The sequence below is a fragment of the Centropristis striata genome, chromosome 17 (genome assembly GCF_030273125.1).
Source record: "Centropristis striata isolate RG_2023a ecotype Rhode Island chromosome 17, C.striata_1.0, whole genome shotgun sequence".
Classification (NCBI taxonomy): Eukaryota; Metazoa; Chordata; class Actinopteri; order Perciformes; family Serranidae; genus Centropristis; species Centropristis striata.
The window spans coordinates 32,545,301-32,572,960 of NC_081533.1; the positions used below are offsets into that span (position 1 = coordinate 32,545,301).

A 27,660-nucleotide genomic window follows, 5' to 3' on the forward strand; every position below is an offset into this window, starting at 1 on the left:
GCCAAGCAGGTGAGCCTACGTTAGCCATGGCCACAGCCCATGCAGACGCCTTACCAGAAAGTAAACTGCTGGTAAAGGCAATCTTAGATTTATCGGTGGAGTAAGTTAACGGCTGCTGGTCAAACACTAGTGAACACTGATGGAGGAATTGACTGCATGACCCTAACTCTCCGGAATACCTGTCTGGGGTGGGGATGAAGGGCTCACGAGGGTGACTAGGCAGGGTGGGAGAAGCAGCTGGAGCAGGAGCAGGATCAGGAGACGGAGCAGGAGCTGCCAGTGTGGAAAGCTGAGTGGAGACCAGGTTCAGGCGGTTGTCGAGCTGGGTAAGGCTGGAGGTCAAGTGGAGCAGTCTGTCCATAACTTCATTCAGAGCGTTCTCATGTTGTCCAACACGAGCTCCCTGAGCGGTGAGGGCTTGTCTTACCCTCTCAAACTCTGCGGGGTCCATACTTGGCCAGATTATTCTGTTGTGTTCGTTAGGATTGGACCCCAAATCAGAGAGACGTGCACACACTGATGGGTGAGAACTGAAAAATGTCTTTAATGACACGAACCAAAAAACCATACAAGGCAGGCTGCAGTGGCAGGGAGCTGGCTGGCAGGAGGAAATCTTCTGAGGCTTCAGGTGTACAGGGGGACAGCATGCCGGGAAGCAAAGGAATAATCTGGCAGTGATCTGGAGGGAAGACCAGGCTTAAGTACTGGGGGAAATGAGCTGAGTGGATGCAGGTGTGCCACTGCTGCCAACAGGAGGAGCCAGCCACGCCCCCTTCCACACACAAGCTCAGCAGAGAAAAAGAAAAGGGAGGGTGAACAGAGAGAACAAAAGGAAAAAAAACACAACAACCAAGACAAACTAAACTGAACCATAACACACATGTCAATATTGACACACAGTCATAGCGCCCCCCGCTGGCTACAGGAAGTCACATGTTTTATACGTAGCCCTAGCAGTAGGATCCACGTAGAGACACAAACTTTGGTACACATATGAATCATGTGGAGACGCACCAAAAAGCCTCTTGGACCCATACCTCAAACCCAACAGGAAGTCCGCCATCTTGGTTTCAATATCGCACAATTCATTGTTTTTTCCCATTTCCACCTTGCATACTTTAACAAACTCCTCCGACAAATTTCACCCCATGGACTTCAAACTCGGTCACTTGGTCAGTACCATCACAAGGCCTTTGGAATCAAAAGTTGGCTTGGCGGCAAAATATGGCGTCTCGCCATCTAACACCAGACTGGATAACTTGACCATACATTGGCCTGCAAGCAGGACTGAATGGGACCGAGCAGAGTGGAGCCGTCGGGGAAGGCGCCGTCGGGGGAGGGCACGTTGGTCGCGGCGCTGAGGGCTCAGTCCCCATGCATACCAAATGGTGTGTCTCCTACCACTGTGCTCAGGCTAGGTGTAAAACATGTTACTTCCTGTAGCCAGCAGGAGGCGCTATGATTGTGTGTCAATATTGACATGTGGGTGTGTTCCAGGCTGGCCCCTAATCACGTGAGTGAAATTTGGGACAGATTGGACAATGTATGGTGAAGTTATACAGTCCCGTTTTCATGGTGAGACGCCATATTTGGTTGCCATGCCATGCCCACATAGTGTGACCGTCGGTAAAGATATATGCAACTTTTGATCCCAAAGGCCTTGTGATGGTACTGACCAAGTTTGAAGTAAATCGGTTGAAATTTGTAGGAGGAGTTTGTTAAAGTATGCGAGCAGGAAATGGCCAAAAACAATGACAAGTGCGATATGCAATCCAAGATGGCCGACTTCCTGTTCGTTTTCGGGTATGGGTTCTTGAGACTTTTTGGTGCGTCTTCCCATGATACACGTATGTACCAAATTTCGTGTCTCTAGGTGAAAATATCCTATATTGTGAGGCTCTTTTGAAATTTTCAAGGGGGCGCTAGTGAGTCATTTTGCAAGGTCCATTCTTGCGAATACCAGAATACGTCAATTTCACGTGACTGCCCCGACGTGAGGCATCCTATATCTGTACCAAATATCCCAACATTTACAGAGAACATAGTGAAGTATTTTCATTGGAACTACTATGGTCCAGAAAAACAGTCCTGTGTTTTTATAATTACTTATTTTATCCTCTGACCTCTACCATTATCAAAGGCACACAGTTAGATGAAGTAGACAAACTTGAGTTTGGATAGTCGAACTGTAAATAAGGTCAAATGTTTAAAACATAAGGAAGAAGAATCGACAGTGAACCTTCACTTCACTTTTGTGAACTTTGATTATATATTCCAATAAAGTAATCTGATGACAAGAATACTGAAATAAACAGGGGCATAAACCGGGTTCATGAACTGATAAGAAGCCAATTTCTTCATTGCAGATATTAAAAAGAAACTTGAAACTTTTCTCTCTTATTCAAAGGTCAGAAACAGGTTTTGACACAGTCGTCTTTCCAGCTCCTGGCCAAAGGTGCCGGACAAACTTCTTTTCAACATGTGATAGTGCAGATAGTGGTCCACTGACTGAGCTAATTTAAAAATAATAAAAAGAGATCTTCTTTTCATACAGCTCCTTGAACCTCTGCTACAGGGTCCCACAGGGTACCAGTTACTCTGGGTAATTCACAGCAATTAATTACAAATACTTTCAATGCTATTACATTAAAGTTATCTACTGTTATTGTTACTTGACCAATTTAACTGTCAATTTACATGTGAGGGATGAATATTTACCTTATTAAAAACCTTAGTAAAAACACTCCTGTATTTTTACTATTATTTATTTCATCCTCTGACCTCTACCATTATCAAAGGCACACAGTAGATGAAGTAAGACTGCATAACGTGACCATACATTGTCCAATCTGTCCCATATTTCACACACGTGATGCGGGCCCAGCCCTGAACACACCCACATGTCAATATTGCCACACAGTCATAGCGCCCCCCGCTGGCTACAGGAACTAACATGTTTTACACCTAGCCCCAGCAGTAGATTTCACGTAGAGACAAGAAATTTGGTGCACATATGAATCATGTGGAGACGCACCAAAATGCCTCTTGGAGCCATACCTCAAACCAGACAGGAAGTCCGCCATCTTGGTTTGAATATCGCACTTGACATCGTTTTTGGCCATTTCCAGGTCGCACACTTTAACAAACTCCTCCTACAGATTTCACCCGATTTACTTCAAACTTGGTCAGTACCATCACAAGGCCTTTGGGATCAAAAGTTGTATAAATCTTTACCGCCTGTCACACTATGTGGGCGTGGCATGGCGGCAAAATATGGCGTCTCGCCATAAAACACAAGATCGTCATAACTTCTCCATTCTTTGTCCCATCTGGTCCAAACTTCTCATGCTTCATCAGAGTCCAGCCCTTAACACTTCTAAATAACAATATTTCATAAGCCCCGCCCCTTATGCTATATCCACACCCCCTTTCATCACATGACCACCTTGCATACTTTACATAACTCCTCCTACAGATTTCACCCCATTGACTTCAAACTTGGTCAGTAGCATCACAAGGCCTTTGGGATGAAAATTTGTATAAATCTTTACCGCCTGTCACACTATGTGGGCGTGGCATGGCGGCAAATTATGGCGTCTTGCCATCCAACACCACACTGTATAACTTCACCATACATTGTCCAATCTGTCCCAAATTTCACATACGTGACTAGGGTCCAGCCCGGGACACACCCACGGGTCAATAGTGACACACAGTCATAGCGCCCCCTGCTGGCTACAGGAAGTAATATGTTTTACACCTACCACAAGCACAGTGGTAGGAGACACGCAATTTGGTACGCATAGGGACTGAGCCAACAGCACCGAGTCCGACGTGCCCTCCCCTGATGGCGCCTCCCCCGACGGCTCCACTCTGCGAGGGCCCTTTCAGTACTGCGCGCAGTCCTAGTTTTTATTAGTTTTAGTGTTAATTTTAGTTTTATCGTAATGGGGTATTTGTTGGGTGCCAGATTAAAAAAAAGTCACAATAAATGTTTCCTTTATTTCCTTTGTCTGATCCATCTCAGCCCCAATAAGTTTATTAAGTCATAAAACCAGAAAGATGAAATAGATTTCACATCAACCAAAAAGGTTTACGTATGAAAAAAGTTGACAAAGACGAAAATGAAGGACATTTTCACTCTAATTTTAGTTAGTTTTGTAACCACAAAATACAGTTTCAGTTAGTTATCATTTTAAAAAAAACATTTTTATTTTTATTTCAGTTAACATAAATGTTTTTTCAGTTCTAGTTTTTTTTTACTTCGTTAGTTTTTGTTAACTATAATAACCTTGGTCAGAAGACATTTGATGTTCTTGTTTTTATTGTTATTTTTTCAGTGAAATAACATTTCTACTTTCAAATAATTCATATTTTAAAAACATCAGAATGATTCCTTAGTACAAGCATTTATGCAGATGATTGTTGATTTAAATTCCATGAATTTATTTAATATGATCTATGAATTTTCAAAGATTTAAATTCCATGAATTTAAATTTTAAGACATAATTGTGACTAGTTTTGTTGTAGATCAGTGTAGAAATATGTTCTGCAGTAAATGTGTTACAGGAAACAAAAAACACCCAACACAAGCACTTTATGTCAATAATTATATTAATGAAGTTAGGGCAATACATGAAAATTACTTCTTTTTTTTCTTCAACACATTCAGGAAAAACATTTTACAGAGGGGATTTAGGATATCTCAGAAAAAAAGCGCCTTAAAAAGAAAACCATTACACATATTTTCATGTTTTTCCAGAATAAAATGTGATGTAAATGGCTATGAATGATCCAAATCCCTGTTTAAAAACCTTCAGAATATAAACAGGAATGAAACTGAACAGTTTGGTTTATGTAATTGAATCTACTGACAATATTTCTCTATAAAACTGCTACAAATGAAGCATGCTCACTGCAGTATGACTGTTATTATATATTATCCATTTCATTTTTATTCCTCCAACCCATTGCTCTCAATTCCTTTAATTCTTTATAAAGAAATATAGAAATATTTATTTTCATACAGTTCAAGCATTCATCCATCGCCTAATCAGTGCATACATTTTATTCACTTGAGTATACCATCACCAGTAGGAAGTTTATTTTAAAGTACTTTGGAGTGGTAAAGGGTGCATGCAGTACCTGATGCAGACATAATGGTGCATCTCAATAAATTAGAATATAATGCTGCCCCCGCGACCCGGCCCCAGATATGCGGACGAGAATGGATGGATGGATAGATAAGCTTATTTGTAAGTAAGTCAAGTCAAAAAGCGGGAATAACACATGTATTATCACTACATGAAAAACTGCTATTTTAAAGTAAAAGCACCAAATTCATATTTATTTATAGAATTTATATAGATGATTGAAATAATAATTACAGGGCCAAAAAGATCAGTTTTTTTCAGTGTACCTATAACTAATTTGGTTGGCCATTAAAAAAACGTTAAAAATCTTTAAAGTAGTTTTTCTCAGTTTTACCCTTTGCTAGTTAGACTTTGTAGGACAGAATATGACTCAATATTTGGTTGGGGCTGTTTGACTTAACTCTTTGGAGTCTTAGACTATTTTGTCCATTTTTGAATCATTTTCATGTCTTTTTTTGGTCATTTTGTGTATGTTGTATCTTTTTTGGTCATTTTGTTTCTTTTTTTGTCATTTTGTGTCTTCTGTGTCTTTTTTGGTAATTTTGTGTCTTCTTTTTAGTGATTTTGTGTCTTTTTTTAGTCATTTTGTGTCTTTTTTGGTAATTTCTGTCTTTTTTCTAGTCATTTTGTGTCTTTTTGTGTCTTATTTGACGTCATGAAGAAGTTGTGCTCCTGCGCTTTCGTGGACTCCAGAGGGTTAAACTACTTGTTATGGACTTTTCCATCATGTCCTAATGTATTGAGATGCATCTGTAATATAGTGAGCCAGCGAAGCCCTTTAGCCTCTTGTTATAAAGGCAAATAGCAGCAGGAACAAGCACAGCGGCAGAGACAGAGTCAAAGCTGGAGGACCAGCAGAACGGACGATGGAGTGGTAGCATTTTCCCACATTTCCAACTTTGTCGACAGCAATTAACTCGACAATCTGCGAGCAGCAGGAGGCGGTGTAGTTAACGTGGACGACGGGCTCTGTCAGGGAGGTGGTGGTGAGTTTTCCAGCTCCTTGGCTCAGAGAAATGCTCTCTATCCCGGTGCCATTTCCATCAGTGAGGCTGGCCATGAGATCCCACTGGAAAGGTCCACACTCAGACTGGGTTTTAGGGCAATCGTCAGCCAGCACACTGAGCACCTCACACTTAGGCTGGAAAAAGTCTGTAATCTGGACGATGGAGTGGTAGCATTTTCCCACATTTCCAACTTTGTCGACAGCAATTAACTCGACAATCTGCGAGCAGCAGGAGGCGGTGTAGTTAACGTGGACGACGGGCTCTGTCAGGGAGGTGGTGGTGAGTTTTCCAGCTCCTTGGCTCAGAGAAATGCTCTCTATCCCGGTGCCGTTTCCATCAGTGAGGCTGGCCATGAGATCCCACTGGAAAGGTCCACACTCAGACTGGGTTTTAGGGCAATCATCAGCCAGCACACTGAGCACCTCACACTTAGGCTGGAAAAAGTCTGTAATCTGGACGATGGAGTGGTAGCATTTTCCCACATTTCCAACTTTGTCGACAGCAATTAACTCGACAATCTGCGAGCAGCAGGAGGCGGTGTAGTTAACGTGGACGACGGGCTCTGTCAGGGAGGTGGTGGTGAGTTTTCCAGCTCCTTGGCTCAGAGAAATGCTCTCTATCCCGGTGCCGTTTCCATCAGTGAGGCTGGCCATGAGATCCCACTGGAAAGGTCCACACTCAGACTGGGTTTTAGGGCAATCATCAGCCAGCACACTGAGCACCTCACACTTAGGCTGGAAAAAGTCTGTAATCTGGACGATGGAGTGGTAGCATTTTCCCACATTTCCAACTTTGTCGACAGCAATTAACTCGACAATCTGCGAGCAGCAGGAGGCGGTGTAGTTAACGTGGACGACGGGCTCTGTCAGGGAGGTGGTGGTGAGTTTTCCAGCTCCTTGGCTCAGAGAAATGCTCTCTATCCCGGTGCCGTTTCCATCAGTGAGGCTGGCCATGAGATCCCACTGGAAAGGTCCACACTCAGACTGGGTTTTAGGGCAATCATCAGCCAGCACACTGAGCACCTCACACTTAGGCTGGAAAAAGTCTGTAATCTGGACAGAGAGCGGGGAAATAAGTCAATCACAGCACAAATTAATCTTGTACCTCTGTAAAAATGTTTTTCCTGAATGTGTTGAAGAAAAAAAAAGAAGTAATTTTCATGTATAGCCTTAACTTCATTAATATAATTATTGACATAAAGTCAATCTTTATAGATGTTTACAACCATTTTCTAAAAGCTATATGAATAATTTGGAAATCATTAACAGATGCTTAAAATAGTATTTAAAATGTTATGAGTGCAACTATAAACCAGTAATAAACATTATTAATCAGAACTGAATTGTTTTATTGGTAAAGTAACTATTAACTTACATTAATAAACTGTTAACCATTTATAAATGATGATTTAACATTAACAAACTATCTATTCTAAGATGCTGAACAAGGAATTATCCTGATGTTTTTAAAATATTAATTATTTTAAAGTAGAAATGTTTTTTTGTTTTACTGAAAAATTGAAACGACAACAATAAGAAACAAGAACATCAAATGTCTTCTGAACAAGGTTATTATAGTGAACGAAAACTAAAGAAATGACAAAATGAATCTTGACATGTACAATTTATTTTTATCTTCTAAAAATACAGCAATTTCCCCCCAATTTTTTTTTCAAGATTACTGGAAAAATATATTTGCTTCATTGGTTGAATATCTTGAAGAATTTGTACAAATCATCCTATTCAACCCTTTTCAAATTAAAATTTTTTACAAGATTCTACCAACAAAGAAATGTTAAAAAATAACGGAAACTACAATTAAAGAAACACTTGTATGTATATCGAAACACTATATATATATAGTGGATGGATAAAATTAAAATAAAAACAAGAGTTTTTAAGAAAAACGATAATTAACTGAAACTGTATTTTGTGGTTACAAAACTAACTAAAATTATAGTGAAAATGTCTTTAGTTTTTTTCATCTTTGTCAACTTTTTTCCTACATAATCCAGTGTTTCTATTAGAAAGAGGATTCTTATAGTGAGCATGCAGGAACACATTGTAAATATATTTACTGAGATCGGGATGTTACACTAGAACCAACATTCAAAACACCTGGAACTATAAGAGTTAATAACCTTATTGGGGCTAAGATGGATCAGACAAAGGAAATAAAGGCAAAATGTATTATGACCTCTTTGAATCTGGCACCCAACACATAGCCCACTGCAAAAAAAACTAAAACTAACACTAAAACTAATAAAAAACTATACTAAAACGAAGCATTTTCAGAATATTAAAAACTTAACTAAAACTAGCAAACTCACTCTAAAAACTAACTGAATTTGAAAACAAAAATTCACAACGAAATTAAAACTAAAACTAATAAAAACTAAACTAAAACTAATTATTGTGAAAAAATAAAAACTAAACTAAAACTAGCAAACTCACTCTAAAAACCAACTAAAACTAACTGAATTTGAAAACAAAAAATCACAACAAAATTAAAACTAAGACTAATGAAAAATAAACTATTATAACCTTGTTTCGGTCTAGAGATTGTTTTGTGTAACCCAGGATGAGTCTAGTTACCTTGGTAACGACAGATAATCTCAGAACAACGTAATTGGAGTCGGCGCCACTGGCCGACTTGGCTTCCAGGGTGAGAGTGACATCAGTTCCTGATGGTGTGGAGGCAGGAGGTGTGATGGTCAGAGTAGCGTTAGTGTATACTCCAGTTGTTAAGGTGACACTGTCAAGAGAAGAAACAGATAAAATACACGTTATGATGACAGAACTTTTACTGTGATTAATCAATGCGTTTGATCAGTGGCGGACTCAGACTATTTGAAGGGCGAAAAAATAAAAAGGGCCCATTCTGTACAACATGGAGCCCCACCAGCAGCAGAAAGCTCTGATGCATCATGTATGATGAAATAGTCCTCATTCTTGATTACGATTAGCATTAGTTAAAGGAGATCCAGATCAAAGTAATTAATGGAACATGGTCTCACAGGAATCCGTGAAATAGCCACGGATTTGCTTAACTCAGAATCACTCAAATTTCCGCGAAACTGACACGGATTTCTCTACAATGCAAGTTAATGACAGTCATATCCCGTGGCTATTCCATGGGTAGTTTTTCCTATTGGTTTGTTCTAAGTCACGTGACTTTTCAATATTTTGACTTGGTTTCTGCATAAAAATGGATTTTGATCACATTTCTAGCGAGAAATATATGTTTTATTTTCTAAATATTCACTCAGTGAATGTACATAATCACTTTATATGTATCTTTGAATGTGTCTTTTTTGGTGATTTTGTGTCTTTTTTTTGTAATTTTGTGTCTTTTATTGGTCATTTTGATACTATCTCCAGCGTCCCCCAGGTAATTTAGACACATAACAACATTGATAAGAATATTTAACAAAAGAATGGTCTTTTGCTGTTTCCCCACACCTTTTTGGGAAGTTCATGGGGAAGCTTCTGTCATTGGTGGCTTCGATCTCGTACACTCCACCAGAGCCCTGAGTCATGACACTGAAGGGAAGCTCGAATGCTTCTCCTGGCTCCACACTGCCGGCCACCCCAGCCTAAAGAGAAGAGGAAGTAGAGAAGAGAACGAAATAGGTGAAGAGTTAAAAGATACATAAAAACAAAAATTGCATGCATTTATCTCTTTACACATGGTATGAAGAGGAAGTGGAGAGACCAACCTGGATATTGACTTTGGAGACTGATATCTGGGTGGTAGACTGTCTCTGAAAGTCACTTTTGGACTCTTTGTCAGTTCCTTTGAGAAGAACCACAAACTCCCCCTCAGGGACTAAATCAACTGTCACCAGGATGTTTCCATTGCCCATGTCAGTTGTTGTGCCATTGCTATGAGTCTCAGGACCAGACACAGTTACCAGGGCAACATCTTCGATGGTCATCAAGGACGGACCTTTCCTACTCATGACTGTGAGCATCAGAGTGGCTGCCTGACCTGGGTTTGTAGAGGAGGACATGAAGAAGTATTGTAGATTAAGAAAAAGAAGAAAAATTCATCTTCTTTGTTTACCTAATTACATTCAAAGATATAAATCTTAACCTGGTCCTGTAGTCTTTATTACACCATCACATCTATGATTGATTATTCCACATAATTGCTTTGATGCACAACATGGGTCTAAAGTGACCCGATATGTATGAGTTTTTATATTCTATATCTTTGCAATAAATTATTTTCATCATTCAGTATTCCAGGTTTTCCTCAATTAGTTGGTTTTTGATCATCATACATCCTAATTTTATGTTTTCCTTTATTCATTTTTAAATAAAATCCCTTTTTTTGTGTCACTACTCTTCTAATGCACAACATGGGTGAAGAATGACCCATATCCATTTTTTTTTAGCTAAGTAGCCTGCTAAGCTAACTACTTAGCTAAGTTCTTGGCTAAGTATTTAGCTAAGTAGCTTGCTAAGCTAACTACTTAGCCAAGAAGTTAGCTATGTAATAATACAAAAACTTTTTTTCTTCATAAAGTATATTTTCCTCAATGAGTTTGTTTTTGATCGTCATACATCCTAATTGTATGTTTTCCTTTATTCATTTTTAAATAAAATCCCTTTTTTTGTGTCACTACTCTTCTAATGCACAACATGGGTAAAAAACGACCCATATCCATTTTTTAGCGAAGTAGCTTGCTAAGCTAACTACTTAGCTAACTTCTTGGCTAAGTAGTTTGCCAAGCTAACTACTTAGTCAGTTGTTATCAAAAACAAGATATTTAAAGAATACTTGGAATATTCAATCATAAAATAAGTTGATATCAAAAGATAGAGCACAGAAACACACAGCAGCATTAAATAACATGGGGAATGAATGAGGGTCATTTTTGACCCATGTTGTACATTAAAAGGGGGGTCAGTATATTGTGCGTCAAAGGGTTAAAGAGGTTAATGAGGAGCTACTGTAAAACTGTTATTGCATGTGTTGTACCTGCGAGTGGACGCCCACTGATTACGGCGTAACCTGGGTGAGGTCCCCCGAATCTTTCCACAAAGTCATAGATGAAGGTTGTTGTACTTTGGCCTGGAAGCACAAGCACAGACTTACAGTAAATACAGATACAAGTCTCAATAACAGCTGTGTAATAACTTGTGTTAGATTATTCTGACAATAGAAACAGAACTAATTTACATGTTTTGCATCGACCAAAAAGCAGAGGAAATAAATGTGGATTATGATTTTAAAAAGCCGTAGAGACAACGGGGGTCAGTGCAAATATGAATTCAGATTACCTTAAACAAATGGTTTGGCATTTTTGGAAACAGTTTTATTTACTGTCTTGCAAAAAAAAAGTTGCATGCAAAGATCAATACCACTTTCATGTATTTTTGGTAAATATGAAGCTACCACTAGCAAGTGATTAGCTTAGCTTACCACAAAGCCTGCAGAGAGGCAGCTGGTAGTTCTAGCCAACAAAAGAAGAACAACAAAAGACAACAAAAGCTGCCAACCAGCAAATCTGCAGCTCACATGTTGTTTGTTAAATCCGTACCAAAAATGGGTAAAAGACCCAATTTGTGGTTTTACTGCAGACATTAACTTCCTTAAGCCTCTGCTGGTCACTGTGCCAGGCTAGATATTTTCTCCATTCCCATCTATTATGCTAAATTAAGCTAACCCGCTACTTATTGGAGAGTAATGCTGGGGTCATTTCTATGTTCCAAGAGTTCTATGTTCCCCAGCTTTATAACACAAAAAGGAAAACTGTGAAAGATGTTCCTCAGGTCTGTATCACTTAATACGACAAGTTTTAGGGTCATATAAAAATGGGGGAATGTAGGACCTGGGGAACATGAACATGGGAATATAAGACCTTGGGAACCTAACACATTTGTAACATAGAAACTTGGTAGCACAGGACCATGGGAACAAAGGATCCAGGAAACATAGGACCATGGGAACACAGAACCTTGACAACGTAGGATCCTGTTAACATATTACCTTAATAATTTAGGACCATGGGAACCTAGGACCTTGATAAATTAGAACCTTGGGAACCTAAGACCTTGATAAATTAGGACCATGGGAACCTAAGACCTTGATAAATTAGGACCATGGGAACCTAGGACCTTGATAAATTAGGACCATGGGAACCTAAGACCTTGATAAATTAGGACCATGGGAACCTAGGACCTTGATAAATTAGGACCATGGGAACCTAGGACCTTAATAAATTAGAACCATGGGAACCTAATACCTTGATAAATTAGGACCATGGGAACCTAGGACCTTGATAAATTAGGACCATGGGAACCTAGGACCTTGATAAATTAGAACCATGGGAACCTAAGACCTTGATAAAGTAGGACCATGGGAACCTAGGACCTTGATAAATTAGGACCATGGGAACCTAAGACCTTGGTAAATTAGGACCATGGGAACCTAGGACCTTGATAAATTAGGACCATGGGAACCTAGGACCTTAATAAATTAGAACCATGGGAACCTAATACCTTGATAAATTAGGACCATGGGAACCTAGGACCTTGATAAATTAGGACCATGGGAACCTAGGACCTTGATAAATTAGAACCATGGGAACCTAAGACCTTGATAAAGTAGGACCATGGGAACCTAGGACCTTGATAAATTAGGACCATGGGAACCTAAGACCTTGGTAAATTAGGACCATGGGAACCTAGGACCTTGATAAATTAGAACCATGGGAACCTAGGACCTTGATAAATTAGGACCATGGGAACCTAGGACCTTGATAAATTAGAACCATGGGAACCTAGGACCTTGATAAATTAGGACCATGGGAACCTAGGACCTTGATAAATTAGGACCATGGGAACCTAGGACCTTAATAAATTAGGACCCAGGGAACGTAAGACCTGGGAACATAGGATCCAGGAAAAATGCAACCTTGGTGATATAGGACCATGGGAACCTAGGACCTTGATCAAATAGGGCCCTGTTAACATAGGACCTCAATAATTTAGGACCCTGGGACAGAGGACCCTGGGAATATATGATCCAGGAATCATGGGACCTTGGTGAGATAGGACCATGGGAAACGTAGGACCTTGATAAATTAGGACCCAGGGAACGTAGGACCTTGGGAACATAAGACCTTGCAAACAAAGGATCCAGGAAACACAGGACCATGGTGACAAAGGACCCTGGGAGAATTGGATTCACATAAGATAGGACTTTTGGAACTGAGAACCCAGTGAACATAGGATCATGGCAACTTCAGACCCCTGGGAAGTTCCCTTGTATTTACCAGATCGATATGAGAGTGGTATCAATTTTTGCAGCTAACTCTCGGCAAGAAAGCAAATTAGCATATCTCTCTCAATGTTGAACTATTCTTTTCATCTACAAATTATGTGTATATGTGTTGATATGAGTGTTTCCACAGGAAGGGCATGAGTAATAAACAGAATATCTGACCTGAGACTTTAAGTGTGTATGGTTGGCTGGAGACGATGTTGATCTGCCAGGTTCCTATCTGGTTGTCAGCGTTGAGACGGATTCTCCTCAGATTGCCGACTGTCTGTATGGTCGCCAGACTACCGCTAGCCTGATTGTGACTCTGGGTCACACCTGTAGATTTTTAGCATGCCTTTAATTAGTCATAAATATGTATCACATATAACATCGTCAGTAAGGAAAAGGGACACCCAACAAGTGCCAAGCTTCTACATTGTCTTAACAAAGATAAACAAACACTCATTGGAAATCGTACGTTACCTGCAGGGTTGGTGAGGGTGAAAGTAATGGATGTCCCTGTGATGTAGATAGTGATGTTTTTCAAAGATTCATCCAACAAGAAGGGGAAGGTCTCCTGCTTCCCAGGGCTCCTTGCTCTCTGAAGAACTGTCACCTGAGGGAGAAGGGAGACAAAGAAAAGCGTGAGATTTGGAAACAACTAAGGAATCATTTTTGCACTTTCATTGTCTCTATTGTCTCTAACTTTGTTAGCGGTCTCCAGCTGTGCTTCTTTGCGAATTTACTTTAAGTTAATAATTATATGGACAGACAGTTGTATTATATAGCCTGGTTGGCACCATGAGCAAACAAAAACGGGAGTTCCAGCCTCCGTGAAACAGCAAGCGGAGCTGCTCAACATCAATGGATCTCGCCTAGGGCACCAAATGGGCTAGAGCCGGCCCTGCTACAGGATGTATTATAAGAAGTGTCCTACCAGAGCTGAAGTGGCGGTGTCGAGGATGACGTCTGTGGCCTGAGGCAACTGGTTCTTAGACACCTGGATGGCCTGGCCTCCAGAGGCCAAAGCCAGTTGCTTGTAGTCTTCAAAGGAAGCTGCTCTGATGGAACGACGGCGCCTACCACCGTGTCCAGTCATGTAGACTGACACCTGTGGAGAGATTTTAATGTGAAGGAAATTAACTTGACTAAACTGAATGAACATAGGGCATCATTGGGAGTTAGCCGGTATTTACCGTTGACTGTGTTTTCATGATGAGGGCCATAATAGTACCCTTGAGATGAATGTCTTTGGCGAGAGCATCAGTGAAAACATAAATGTAAGTGTTGTCAGGGGAACCGGTGAGAGCGATCTGGAACATAAACAATGCATCTCAGTTAATTCTGAATCAATACAGTCTTCAAAGACTCCATAAAAATATATGGGTATAAATATTTCCCCAATAAACAATCACAGAGTTAGAGAATACGAGTTTTAGTACCTGAAGCCCTGAGAGACACATCTCAGGGCTGTCACCGCCTCCAGAAGCCCTCAGCTTCGCGATTTCCCTTTTCATCTTATCAGCGTCTGTTGTCCTGATCATTGGTCCAAAGTCTGAATTAAAAGCACAGAAAAGGGAGTTAAGGGTCAAAATTAACCTGTAGCCTAAGGTATTTTGAATGCCTGCACTGCAAAACAGAGGTGTCTAAAAACAAGATAAAAACACTAAATCTGAGGGAAATGATCTTGCTGCATGGACAGATAATTTCACTTGACAAGATTTTTTAAATTAAGATTATTAAATCTAGAAATAAGCAAGTTGAACGCTTAAAATAAGAAATTAACTCTTAAAACGACAACTAACTGAATCTGTATTGTGTGGTTACAAAACTAACTAAAATTAAAGTGAAAATGTCCTTCGTTTTTGTCTTTGTCAACTTTTTTCATACATTAACCTTTTTGCTTGATATGAAATCTATTTCATCTATCTGGTTTTATGACTTAATAAACTTATTGGGGCTGAGATGGATCAGACAAATAAAATAAAGGAAACATTTATTGTGACTTTTTTTAAAATCTGGCACCCAACAAATACCCCATTACAAAAAAACTAAAACTAACACTAAAACTAATAAAAACTAAACTAAAACTAGCAAACTCACTCTAAAAACTAATTAAAACTAACTGAATTTGAAAACAAAAAATCACAACGAAATTAAAACTAAAACTAATGAAAAATCCCAAACTATTATATCCTTGGTAGGGACATATTAAAAAATTATGCGCATCACTATAGGGAGGTAAAGTAGTCTCAGGATAACCCTGGTAAGGATGGGCTGTTAATCAACTAAAACGTGCATATATGTGCGTGTCTGTGTGTGTGTTTGTGTGTGTGTATGTTGGACATACAATATCATTGTCCATTGAATTTTTTAACTGTGGTCATCAGGGGGAAAAAAACCTGTAGAAATGAGTCATAATTGTATGTTGGGCGGCTCTGGCTCAATTGATAGAGCGGTCACACACAGAGCGGAAGGTTGGTGGTTCGATCCCTGACCATGGCAGCCTACATGTCGAAGTATCCTTGGGCAAGATACTGAACCTCAAATGGCTCCCAGTTTTGAGTTCATTGATGAATGAATGAATTCCCAATGGTGGCAGGTGGCCTCCAGCGGCCCCCAGGTAATTTGAGTTTGAGACCCCTGCTCTATGGCACCATGCCACCACCAGGGGTCTTCACTGCTAAAGGTTCAGTAAACATGATGAGCAAGATAGAAAAGTTCCTACCGGGGTCATTGAACGGCACCAGAATGTACTCTGATGGCTCATTTTGTGATCCTCTGTTTTTGTTGATGATTTCGTAAGCAACCTCTCTGGCTGCATCGATGTCGTCTGACATGCTGCCGGTGGTGTCGATGACGAAACACACGACGGACGAGCGGGCGATCCCCATCATTCTGAGAACAAGAGTTATAGTCACATAACCCAATCATCCCTCTCATCAGAAAGCACAAATATAAGATTTAAGGATAAAGTGAGATAGGTAACACTTTATATTAGGGAACACATATTTAACAGTAATTAGTTGCTTATTAGCATGCAAATAAGTAACATATTGGCTCTTAATTAGTCATTATTAAGTAGTTATTAATGCCTTATTCTGCATGGCCTTATTATGCAACCAGTAAGTCATTAACTTAGAGTTTTTCTTCAATAACCTCAGAATGATTTTACTCTACAACAGGGGTCTCAAACTAAAATTACCTGGAGGCTGCTGAAGGCAGTATCAAAATGAAAAAAGACACAAAATGACAGAAAAAAAACTAAATTACTTAAAAAAGACACAAAATGACCAAAAAAGACACAGAATTACCAAAAAAGACACAAAATAACTAAAAAAAAGACACAAAATGACAGAAAAAAAAATAAATTACTTAAAAAAGACACAAAATGACCAAAAAAAACACAAAATAACTAAAAAAGACACAAAAAGACACAAAATGACTAAAAAAGACACAAAATGACTAAAAAGACACAACAACGGACACAAAATGACCAAAAAGACACAGAAAAAACACAAATGACCAAAAAAGACACAAAATGACAAAAAAGACACAACAGACACAAAATTACCAAAAAAGACACAAAATGACTAAAAAAGACACAAAATGACTTAAAAGACACAACAACAGACACAAAATGACCAAAAAGACACAGAAAAAACACAAATGACAAATGACAAAAAAGACACAAAATAACTAAAAAAGACACAACAGACACAAAATGACAAAAAAGACACAAAATAACTAAAAAAGACACAACAACAGACACAAAATTACCAAAAAAGACACAAAATAACTAACAATGACACAACCACAGACACAAAATTACCTAAAAAGATACAAGAAGACACCAATGACCAAAAAAGACACAAAATAACTAAAAAAGACACAACAACAGACACAAAATTACCTAAAAAGATACAAAAAAGACACCAAATGACTTACAAAGACACGAAAAGACAGACACAACAACAGACACAAAATTACCTAAAAAGACATGAAAAGGATTCAAAAATGGACAAATTAGCTCTATAAGACTCCATAGAGTTAATGGCTTACTGGTTGTATAATAAGGCCATGCAGAATAAGGCATTAATAACTACTTAATAATGACTAATTAAGAGCCAATATGTTACTTATTTGCATGTTAATAAGCAACTAATTCATGTTGAATGTGTGTTCCCTAATCTAAAGTGTTACCGTGAGATATTTTCTGTCGTACCTCAGGAATTCTTTGTCCCCGGCAGCGAGGCGGATGTCCTGCAGCAGCTGGAGGCTGGCGGCCGTAGCCGCCTTCACAGCAGCGTTGTGGACAGCAACGTTATCTGGACGACGCTCGTCTTTGCTGATTCCTCCACGAGGAACCACGGTGCTGGTCAGGTCACCTGCACCTCCGTGGCTACATTTACCTGCAGAGCAGAAGGGACAGGTCACACTTCAAATTTATATTTATACTGGACTTTACAGGCAATTTAGTGGGGGGTTTTGGGGGGTTGACTGACAGAATGAGTGTCTCGTCTAAATGTCAATGTACTTTAAAGCTACAGTTGGAACCTTTGACATAAATAATTTTGTGTCATATTTGTTGAAATTGTCACTATGTCCTTACAGTCGTACAAAAGATAAATAACCTGTGAAAAGAATCATGTGTCTCTCCTAAAATATTTTGTGATTGTTGATTTTTTATGTTAATGAATAAATAAGTAAAATATCTTATCGTTTTATCATGGACATATACATATTTTTATGAGTTGTGTAAGTTAATTTCCTCCTTGAAGAGGATTAAACAAGATGTTCAGCTCCCGGTGGTGACGTGTCTGATACCTTTGGGTTTGGCAGCAGAGAAGACTCCCATGTATCCTGATGTCAGCATCTTGTCCTTCAGGACGTTAGGGAGAATGGGGTTGGGGCAAGTTCCACTGGGACAGTCACTGCAGGTGGCCGTGTCCACATCTAAACATGCATGAATAGTTAAATAGAGATAAATAGAAGAAATAGAATAATAAGAATTATAAAAATGGAAACTACACATCAGATGGAGACAAAAACTGCAAGGTTGCTGCATTAATAAAGAGTTGTAGTATAAATACCATATGAAATGTGATGCAATATGCATTAACATAACTTAATTTATTTTGGTAAATTATGATATAGCATAGAATATTAGATATGATGAAATAGTAAAGGGTTCAGTCATAAAATAAGATAATGTATAGTATAGTGCAGCAATATAACATACAGTCATGGAAAAAAATATTAGACCGCCCTTGTTTTCTCTAATTTCTTGTTCATTTTAATTCCTGGTACAACAACTCTTGATAATGATTTTGGTTTCATCAATAAAACCATGTTAAATGTCTAGATATCAGCTCTTATATTAAACTCTTATCAGCTAATTTTGTTGTTATCATTATATTTGTCCAAACAAATGTACCTTTAGTTGTACCAGACATTAAAATGAACAATAGTCTAATTTTTTTCATAACTGGAGGGTTTCAGCCTCATTGTGGATACACTGAGGTGAGGTTTTACTCATGTTTGTATATTCCCACCCCTAATCAAATTATCTTGCATCGAGGCTTAGCTTTTTCCTTATCGGGTTAGGGTTAGCCTGTAGGGTTAGGCCTATTTGCCATGGAATGTGGCAGTAGTGGTGGAAAAAGTAACAGACCGGGGAACATAGGACCCTTTTTGGGAAAAGCAGGGAAAAAGGGGTCCTATGTTCCCCAGTCTCATACAAAGAGGGGAATATAGACATGCTCCCGCTCAAAGCCAGGATGGCTAGCTGCTAAATGAGCAACAGCAAGTTAGTTCTTCACACTAAGTGACTTTTGGCTCACTTTTCTCTAACCAGTGTAGCAAGCATGGTAAGATTAGCTTACTATCTAGCTAGCCAACTAGCGAACAATTGGCTAGTTAGCTAGATAGTAAGCTAATCCTACCATGCTTTCATGCTACAGAAAATGATGGGCTGGTGGCTAGCACGTCCGATGCTAGAAGCCTACTTTGCTAAGTAGCCGTCTCCATACGGGCCCTGTTTACAGCATTTTACTATAGTAGTGATCAGGTTGACCTCTGCTTCATGGTATAATTTAGGTCAGAATAGTGATAGGAGGGCTATGCATGGATATCAGGAAAATACACACCCAACAGTCAATCAGAATCAAATAGTCTTATGACATAAAGACAAAACAGCCCAGTCTGCTCTTTGTTCAGTAGATATGTTTTTTTTATATCTACATATATACAGATATAGTCCTCTTCATGATGTGTTACCCAACCAACAGCAAAAATATGCATAGCCCTCCTAAAGTCATGGAAAAAAGTATAAGACCACCCTTTTTGTTCAATTCCTTGTTCATTTTAATGCCTGGTACAACTAAAGGTACATTTGTTTGGACATTTTGCATGGTTTTCGTGATAATAGCTAAAATCATTATCAAGAAAGAACCATTGATAGTCAACTTTTTGTGTTTGGTAAAGTACACTGCAAGCTACAACCTGCTTTTCCTCAATAAGTCTAATATACAGTCATGGGAAAAAAAATATTAAACCACTGTTTTCTTCAATTTCTTGTTAATTTTAATTATTTTTTCCATCATTTTCCATGGTTTTCTTGATGATAACCAAAATCATTATCAAGAAAACCATGGAGAATGTCTAGATCTTATCAGCTATTTTTGTTGTTATCATTATTTTTGTCCATATAAATGTACCTTTAGTTGTACCAGGCATTAAAATGAACAATAAATTGAAGAGGGTGATGTAATCATTTTTTCTATGACTGTTTATACACATACACATACACACACCTGGCAGGTTTTCTAAGAGAAGGTCTGGGCGTATCAGGTTGATGTATGGATCAGTGTGTCCCAGCTCCACCCAGTTACTGTGGCTGTAGAAGTCCTGACAGGGATAGAAACACACACATTAACACAGTTATACATACATAAATATATATACTTGTAGAGTTATGATTGTATTTTCACTAGTCATACATAGCAGAAGCTTTACTCCATTTAATCTCATTTGTACCTCCTTTAGCCTGATCAGGTACACCCTGTTTATTTTTTTTCATTTATTGAGTTTTGGGTAACACTTTACAATAACCATCATTTATACATGGTAAACAGAATTTTTTTTTAAAAAGCAACTTTTTTCTCACAGATTCACCACTTTAAATCTCATAAATCTGCACATTTTTGTCTCGTAGAGTTGCCACTTTAGTCTCATAAACTTTTTTCTCAAAATATGACCCCCCTCCCCCGTGTCCGTATGTTTTTTTTTTACACATTCTGGCTGTATGTAATATCCTCCAATATTCTCTAGGGTGGAAATTAGGAATTTGCAAGTATTTCAATGAGTGCCCTATTAAGGGTTAACCTCTCGATCCCCTGCTCTTTATTTCCGCCTCTCTCACCTGTAGAGTATGGAGGATTCTGCCCAGAGTTTCTCTGGCAGCCTTGAAGTTCTCACCGCGGATGTTTGCCTTAATGGTGGCCATTCCCTCTGTGATGAGGCCACGCCCCTCCAGAAAGGCTTCAGAGTTGAAATGATGTGGAGCACTGAAAGACATTTTCACAATATGTAAAACAGCAAATTACACACTCCTGTTATTTTATTGCTTTGAAATAAAAACAGCTGTTTTGTCTCTATGGTTCTCCAACCTGTTGGCAAAGTCGTGGTCCACCAGTCCGTGCTGGACGTAGATCTCTTGAAGAGCAGAGTGAAACTTGGCTCCAGACACTTCTCCTGTTGCCATGGGACCCAGACAGGCCTGGACCAGCTCATCAGGAGAAGGACCCTGGAGTCACAGGTCAAAGGTTAGACAAAGGTTCACATTCCCCTGCACCTCCCGAACCAAACTATTGTCTCTAGGGCTGGGCGATATGGACCAAAAGTCATATCCTGATATATTTAGATCAGGGGTCTCAAACTCAAATTACCTGGAAGCCGCTGGAGGCAGTATCAATTGACCAAAAAAAGACACAAAATCACAGAAAAAACTAAATTACTAAAACAAAGACAAAAAATGACCAAAAAAAGACACAATAGTACTAAAAAAAAAAGACATAAAATGACCAAAAAATACACAAAATGACCAAAAAAAGACAAGGCAAGGCAAGTTTATTTGTATAGCACAATTCAACACAAGGTAATTCAAAGTGCTTATACACATTAAAAACAGCAAGACACAATTGAAAACAGTAAAAACAGTCAATTAAAACAGGGAAATAGAAATAAAGATATAAATAGGATAAAATAAGATACAGCAGGATAAAAAAGAGATAAAATAATAAAAAGTACAAGTCAAACATTGTGTAGTTAAAAAGTAAGGGCAGTAGAGTAGAGCAGATAAGTGTTAAAGTTAAGAGTACGCTTCAGTAAACAATAGTGTTTTTAGTCCTGATTTAAAGGAGCTGACCGTTTGGGCAGACCTCAGATCTACAGGTAGTTTGTTCCACACGTGAGGAGCAGAATAACTGAAAGCTGCCTCACCCCGCTTAGTTCTTGTTTTTGGGACACGCAACAAGCCAGTTCCAGATGACCTAAGGGGTCTGGATGCTTCGTAGACCAGCAGTAAGATTTTAAAATCTATCCTCTGACTCACAGGAAGCCAGTGTAGTGATTTAAGGACCGGTGTAATATGGTCCAGTTTCCTGGTGTTTGTGAGGACTCTGGTGGCAGCGTTCTGGATCAGCTGCAGCTGCCTGATTGATTTTTTGTTAAGACCTGTGAAGATGCCATTGCAGTAATCCAACCTACTAAAAATAAATGCATGGATAAGTTTTTCCATGTCTTGTTTGGACAGAAGACCCTTAATTCTAGCTTTGTTTTTCAGGTGGTAATAGGCAGATTTAGTGATAAGCTTTAGATGGCTGTTGAAGTTCAGGTCTGAGTCAATAATTACACCAAGATTACTGGCTTGATTTGTAGCTGTCAATGACATAGAGCCAAGGTGAGCGCTGATCTCAGATCTTTCATTTTTAGGGCCGAAAATGATCACCTCTGTCTTCTCTGCATTTAGCTGGAGAAAGTTCTTTCACATCCACTCATTGATTTGATGAATACAGTTACTCAATGAGAGCAAGGGACTGCAGTCGTGTGAGGACACTGAAATGTAGAGTTGTGTGTCATCGGCATAAGTATGGTAGGAGATGTTGTGATGTTCCATAATCTGAGCTAGCGGTAGCATATAGATGTTGAATAGAAGCGGCCCGCTCAGACTCATGGTTTCCAATTGACACAAAAAAGTCCCTATCTTGTAAGTAAGATTTGAACCATTGGAGCACAGTGCCAGTGAGCCCCACCCACTGTTCCAGTCTGCTGACTAAAATGTTATGATCAACTGTGTCAAATGCAGCACTGAGATCCAGTAAAACCAGGACAGAGGATTTGCCTGCATCAGTGTTCAGATTAATATAATTTAAGACTTTGATAAGTACAGTCTCAGTGCTGTGGTGTCGCCGAAATCCAGACTGAAATGTGTTAAAAAGATTATTTTGCATCATAAAAGCATGAATTTGCTCAAAAACAACCTTTTCAATGATTTTCCCCAGAAATGGTAGATTTGATATTGGCCTATAGTTACTAATTGTTGTGGAATCCAGATTAGATTTTTTTGGGAGAGGTTTTATTACTGCAGTTTTCAAAGTCTGTGGAAACTGTCCTGCTTGGAGAGAAGAATTTATTATCTGCAGTACATCCGGAGCTATGCAGTTGAAAACAGTTTTAAAAAAGTTTGAAGGCAGAATATCAAGGCAGCAGGTTGTGGGCTTTAATTTTGAAACCGTTTCCGTGAGTGTTGTGTAATCTAGGAGGCTAAAATGTCCTAGCTTGACTAGAGGATGGGAAGGCACCAGTGTTATCGTTCCTGAGCTGGAGCTGCACACTGCTTGTCTTATCTGTAATATTTTGTTTGTGAAGAAGGCTGCAAAGTCATTGCATGACTTGTTAGACAGCAGCTCAGGAGGGACTGATGCTGTGGGATTTGTCAGTCTGTCTACTACAGAAAAAAGTGTGCGGGCATTATTACTGTTTCTATTGATAATCTCTGAAAAATATGACTGCCTTGCATTCTTCAGTTCCTGATTATAGTTGCGAAGACCCTCTTTATAAATATCGTAATATACCTGGAGTTTGTTCTTTCGCCACCTGCGTTCAGCTTGTCTACATACTTTTTTCTGCACTTTAACCAGTTTGGCGTTTCTCCAGGGTGACTTTTTCCTCCCTGACAGAACTTTGGTCTTAATTGGGGCAATAGAGTCGATAACAGTCATAACTATGGAACTAAAACTGTTAACAAGGTCATCAACTAGAGCTGAGGGCAGGGTTGGTGATGGTGTAAAATCCTGGGTGAATAATGCACAAGTGTTTTCATTTATATAGCGCTTCCTGATTACCTCTGCTTCACCTTTTGTAGGATTGGCAAGGGTGATAATTTTACACAGAACACAGTAGTGATCAGAAAGAGCAACATCGTTCACCACAACCTCAGAGATATTAAGACCTTTGGTAATAATTACATCTAATATGTGTCCTCTGTTATGTGTTGGATCTGTGACATGCTGAGAAAGCCCAAAGTTATCCAGAATATTTAAAAGTTCTTTAGCACACCCATCTTCAGGATTATCAACATGAATGTTAAAATCACCTACTAAAACAACACAGTCAAAATCTATGCACACAACAGACAGTAGTTTGGCAAAGTCATCAAAAAACCTTGCATCATATTTGGGGGGTCTGTAGATGGTCAAATAGATTGCTCTATAGGGTGATTTTAACTGAATGGCAACATATTCAAAGGAGTCAAACTGACCATAAGACATGTTTTTGCATTGGAAGCTGTCCTTGAACAGGGTGGCAACTCCACCTCCTCTCTTATGTATTCTTGCTTCACTGAAGAAACTAAAATTTGGGGGGGTTGACTCAATAAGAACTGCTGCACTATTATCCTGACTTAACCAAGTTTCAGTTAAAAACATAAAATCAAGGTTGTGCTTGTGAATAAAATCATTGATTAAGAAAGATTTGCCAAGCAGAGATCTGATATTTAAAAGAGCTAAATGTAAATCCTTAACAGGAGACGCTGGTGAGTTTGGAGGATGACATGCTATACTCAGTAGATTGGCAGAGTTAACTGAACTCTTTTTATTTCTCACCAGTTTGATCCCTTTTCTGTTACCTATTATCACAGGGATTGAGAAAGCTGACTGAACTCCATGGGGCCCTGACTGCTGCTGGAACAGAGCAATCTTGATATTGATATCAGAGTCTGGACCCGGCACATATCAGTCAGACTTTAAGATAGGGTCATTCAGGGATTCCCAGGTATGGTGATTCAGAGGGGGTGGGGGAGGGCGGTGACTTTTGGTTGAGCGTTCTTTCCGAGGTGGTGGAGTGGGAGGGGCTGGATGTGGGAGGTTAAGGGGGGTAAATAAGGGATTTTGGCGAGGTGTTAGCTGGATTCCAATCTTGACAAGGCTCTTCATCCTGTCTGTGAAATCCAGAAGTGGGGAGTCCTGGCTGCATGGAGAGAGTTGGAGGCTGGGTGGGGTCTGGGGGGGTGAGGATTGGGGGCTGGGTGGGATCTGGGGGGGTAAGGGTTGGGTGTCTCCTGCCGTGACTCGGTGAGACTCCCCTCGTTGGGCTGTTGGGGTTGGTGGAGACTCCATTTTTTGGGGAGAGGATGATGATGCTGGCGGCTCTCTCAGACTTTGCTGTCCTCCATGGTCAGTCCTTATCATAGCGCCCTCACCAGAGCGACGTCTTATCCGTTGTTTGGGAACGTCTTGCCTCATGTCCTTGACACAGGCTGCTTGTGTGTGACGCAAATGATAAAAAATGTTGGAGCTTAGCAACTGCACTCCTGCCTTGTTAAGGCGAAATCCATCTGCCTTAAAGAGGTGCCTGCGTCCCCAAAAGATGTTGAAATTGTCAATAAAGTTCATTGATTGAGCGGCACACATATCTTTGAGCCATCTGTTTAGCATCATCAGCCTGCTGAATCTCTCATCCCCTTGCCGAACTCCTGGTAGTGGTCCACTGAAAAACACCTCAGTATTTAAACATCGAACTTTGTTAATCAGATCAGTGAAGTCTTGCTTTAATACCTCTGATTGTTGCTTCACAACATCAAGGGCTCCTGTGTGTATGATGAGAGCATTAGCTGTTGGATGCTCAGCAGCAATGTTCAGGATCTTCTTTGAGATATCAGACACCATGTCGTTGGTAAAACAGAGTACTTTGGTGTTTTTGCTGCAAGAGCGTTTTATCTCATTCAAACTCCATCACCCACTATCAGAGTTTGGGGCCCAGTGGTTAGCTCTTTCTGTAGCCTTTTAGCATATGAATTAGCCTCATACCTTTCTCTGGAGCTGGAAGATGAGCCCACTTTCGGGGAGTCAGGATTCTGGGAGAGTGGAGCAAATCTGTTCTTCCGTAGAATTCCTGTGTCTTGGGGCAATTTGCTCTTTGTTTTTGTTGTAACCTTGGTCCATGGTTGCTTTCTCTTTGGTACTGGGGTTGAAGCGACATTCCTGTATGATGGTAGTGCAGGCCACTCGGTGTCATCGTAAGTCTCCAGGTGCTGGGTTCTGCCTGATAACCGTCTTCCCAAAACTGAGGGAGGTGATTTGTAGTGCTTTGGCTTTGCACCAAGAGAGTTCCAGGGAGGACTTGTTGGTTTATTGCCATTTACACCCAGCTCCTGCTGCGTCTTGGTGGGGCTAGTTAGCTTTCCGTTAGCCTGCTCCCTTTCACTGTTAAGGGAAATCGGCAGAGTAGTTTCATTCCCATTCTGTCCATTTACCTCCACATTCACTTCGAGCCGGTGAATTTTTGTTTCCAGTACTGCTATCTTCTGGAACAGTTTGTGGTAATCATCCATGGAAAAGGGAGGCATTAAGATGGAATAGTGGCATTAGAATGTGCGAGAGGCACCAAATTTAGGCTTTTAGGGCAAAAATTTCTTGCAAAAAAAAAAAAACCTGTGGGAACCACTGGTTCTAAACCATGGGTCTCAAACTCGCGGCCCGCGGGCCAATTGTGGCCCTCGTGATGATATTTTGTGGCCCCCACCTTGATATGAAAGTTTAATGTGAGTTTTATATGAATGGCACTTTACCATGTTGTGTGTGGAAGGTCCCTTTATTGCTCCAGCTGGAGCTTTGTTTCACTCGTTTCTATGACAACGTTAACAAAAAGAAAAGCAGCTGCTACCGGACTGTTTATTATCTGCCATGTTGTTGTTACCGGAAGAAGTGGAAATGTTACGTAATGTAATTTTGTGTCTTTTTTTTGTAATATTGTGTCTTTTTATGGTAATTTTGTGTCTTTTTTTTTTTCCCCATGCTGCTTTGTTTTCTAGTCTGGATGTCATCAAGAAGTCTGGATTTGGTGCTTTTGGAGACTCCAGAGGGTTAAATGTGTGAGTATTTTTGTTGTTTTGGGACTTTGTTTGTGCTATCTTCAGATCATTTCCTACCGTGGGGTTGAACTCATGACCTGCTGCCTCAACCACCGCCCGACACGTCTCCGTCACTTTGTCCAACAGAGCTGTTGCTGTAATGCTGACATGAGTGGACGTCCCTCCCCCGTTGGGGACAAAGGCCATCGTGGACCCTGATAGGACCAGAGTCAGCAGGGCGAGGCCTGGCACTGAAGTCATGATGATTGATCTGCAGGGAACAGAGAGGAAATGATTAGAAGTATGTTATCAGGTTAATTAATGGAGGAGGACTTGTGTTCTAGCTGGATCGTCACACTGGAAGACTTTATAATGTAGAGTTAAAGTAAATCACATGACAGACTGAAAGAGAGATGTTCAGGAAGGAGAGAGAGAGAGAGAAGCAACAACATATGCTGATTTTTTGGAGTTCAAATTCATTATATCAGCCATCACATTTGTTTTTATTTTATTTTTAGACTTCCAGTGTGTACTTATCTGTCACTTCCTGCAACATATTTACACTAACTCGATAAAAAACAAATTTTATTATTTTATTGTGGTGATGCATTCCTGTGAGGTTGCAGATTAATGTTAAACAACCCGATGCATCACTTTACTGAGTCCACTTTCACTTCTTAAGTTCAGAAATCTTCATTGAATAACACAGAAAGAAGAATAAAAATAACATGAAATTAAAGTAATGTTTTTGACTAAAGTCACATTCATAAATTACTGACCGAATCCCCTATATTTATATTATTTCATTTACTTATT

General features: G+C 39.6%; 1 protein-coding gene across 1 annotated transcript; it reads right to left on the reverse strand.

Moving 5' to 3' along the window:
• Positions 1-4,633: 4,633 nt before the first annotated feature.
• On the reverse strand, positions 4,634-27,562 carry LOC131989066 (von Willebrand factor A domain-containing protein 7-like). The gene is made up of 17 exons (XM_059354236.1): positions 26,923-27,562; positions 21,104-21,240; positions 20,857-21,001; positions 20,249-20,342; positions 18,261-18,389; positions 17,659-17,845; positions 16,162-16,331; positions 14,876-14,988; positions 14,630-14,746; positions 14,371-14,544; positions 13,917-14,049; positions 13,617-13,769; positions 11,148-11,240; positions 9,880-10,151; positions 9,623-9,756; positions 8,756-8,915; positions 4,634-6,313 (listed from the first exon to the last, which is right to left on the reverse strand). Exons 1-17 carry the CDS (start codon positions 27,103-27,105, stop codon positions 5,933-5,935), a joined length of 2,775 nt encoding a protein of 924 aa, XP_059210219.1. The 5' UTR covers positions 27,106-27,562; the 3' UTR covers positions 4,634-5,932.
• Between the last annotated feature and the right edge of the window lie 98 nt (positions 27,563-27,660).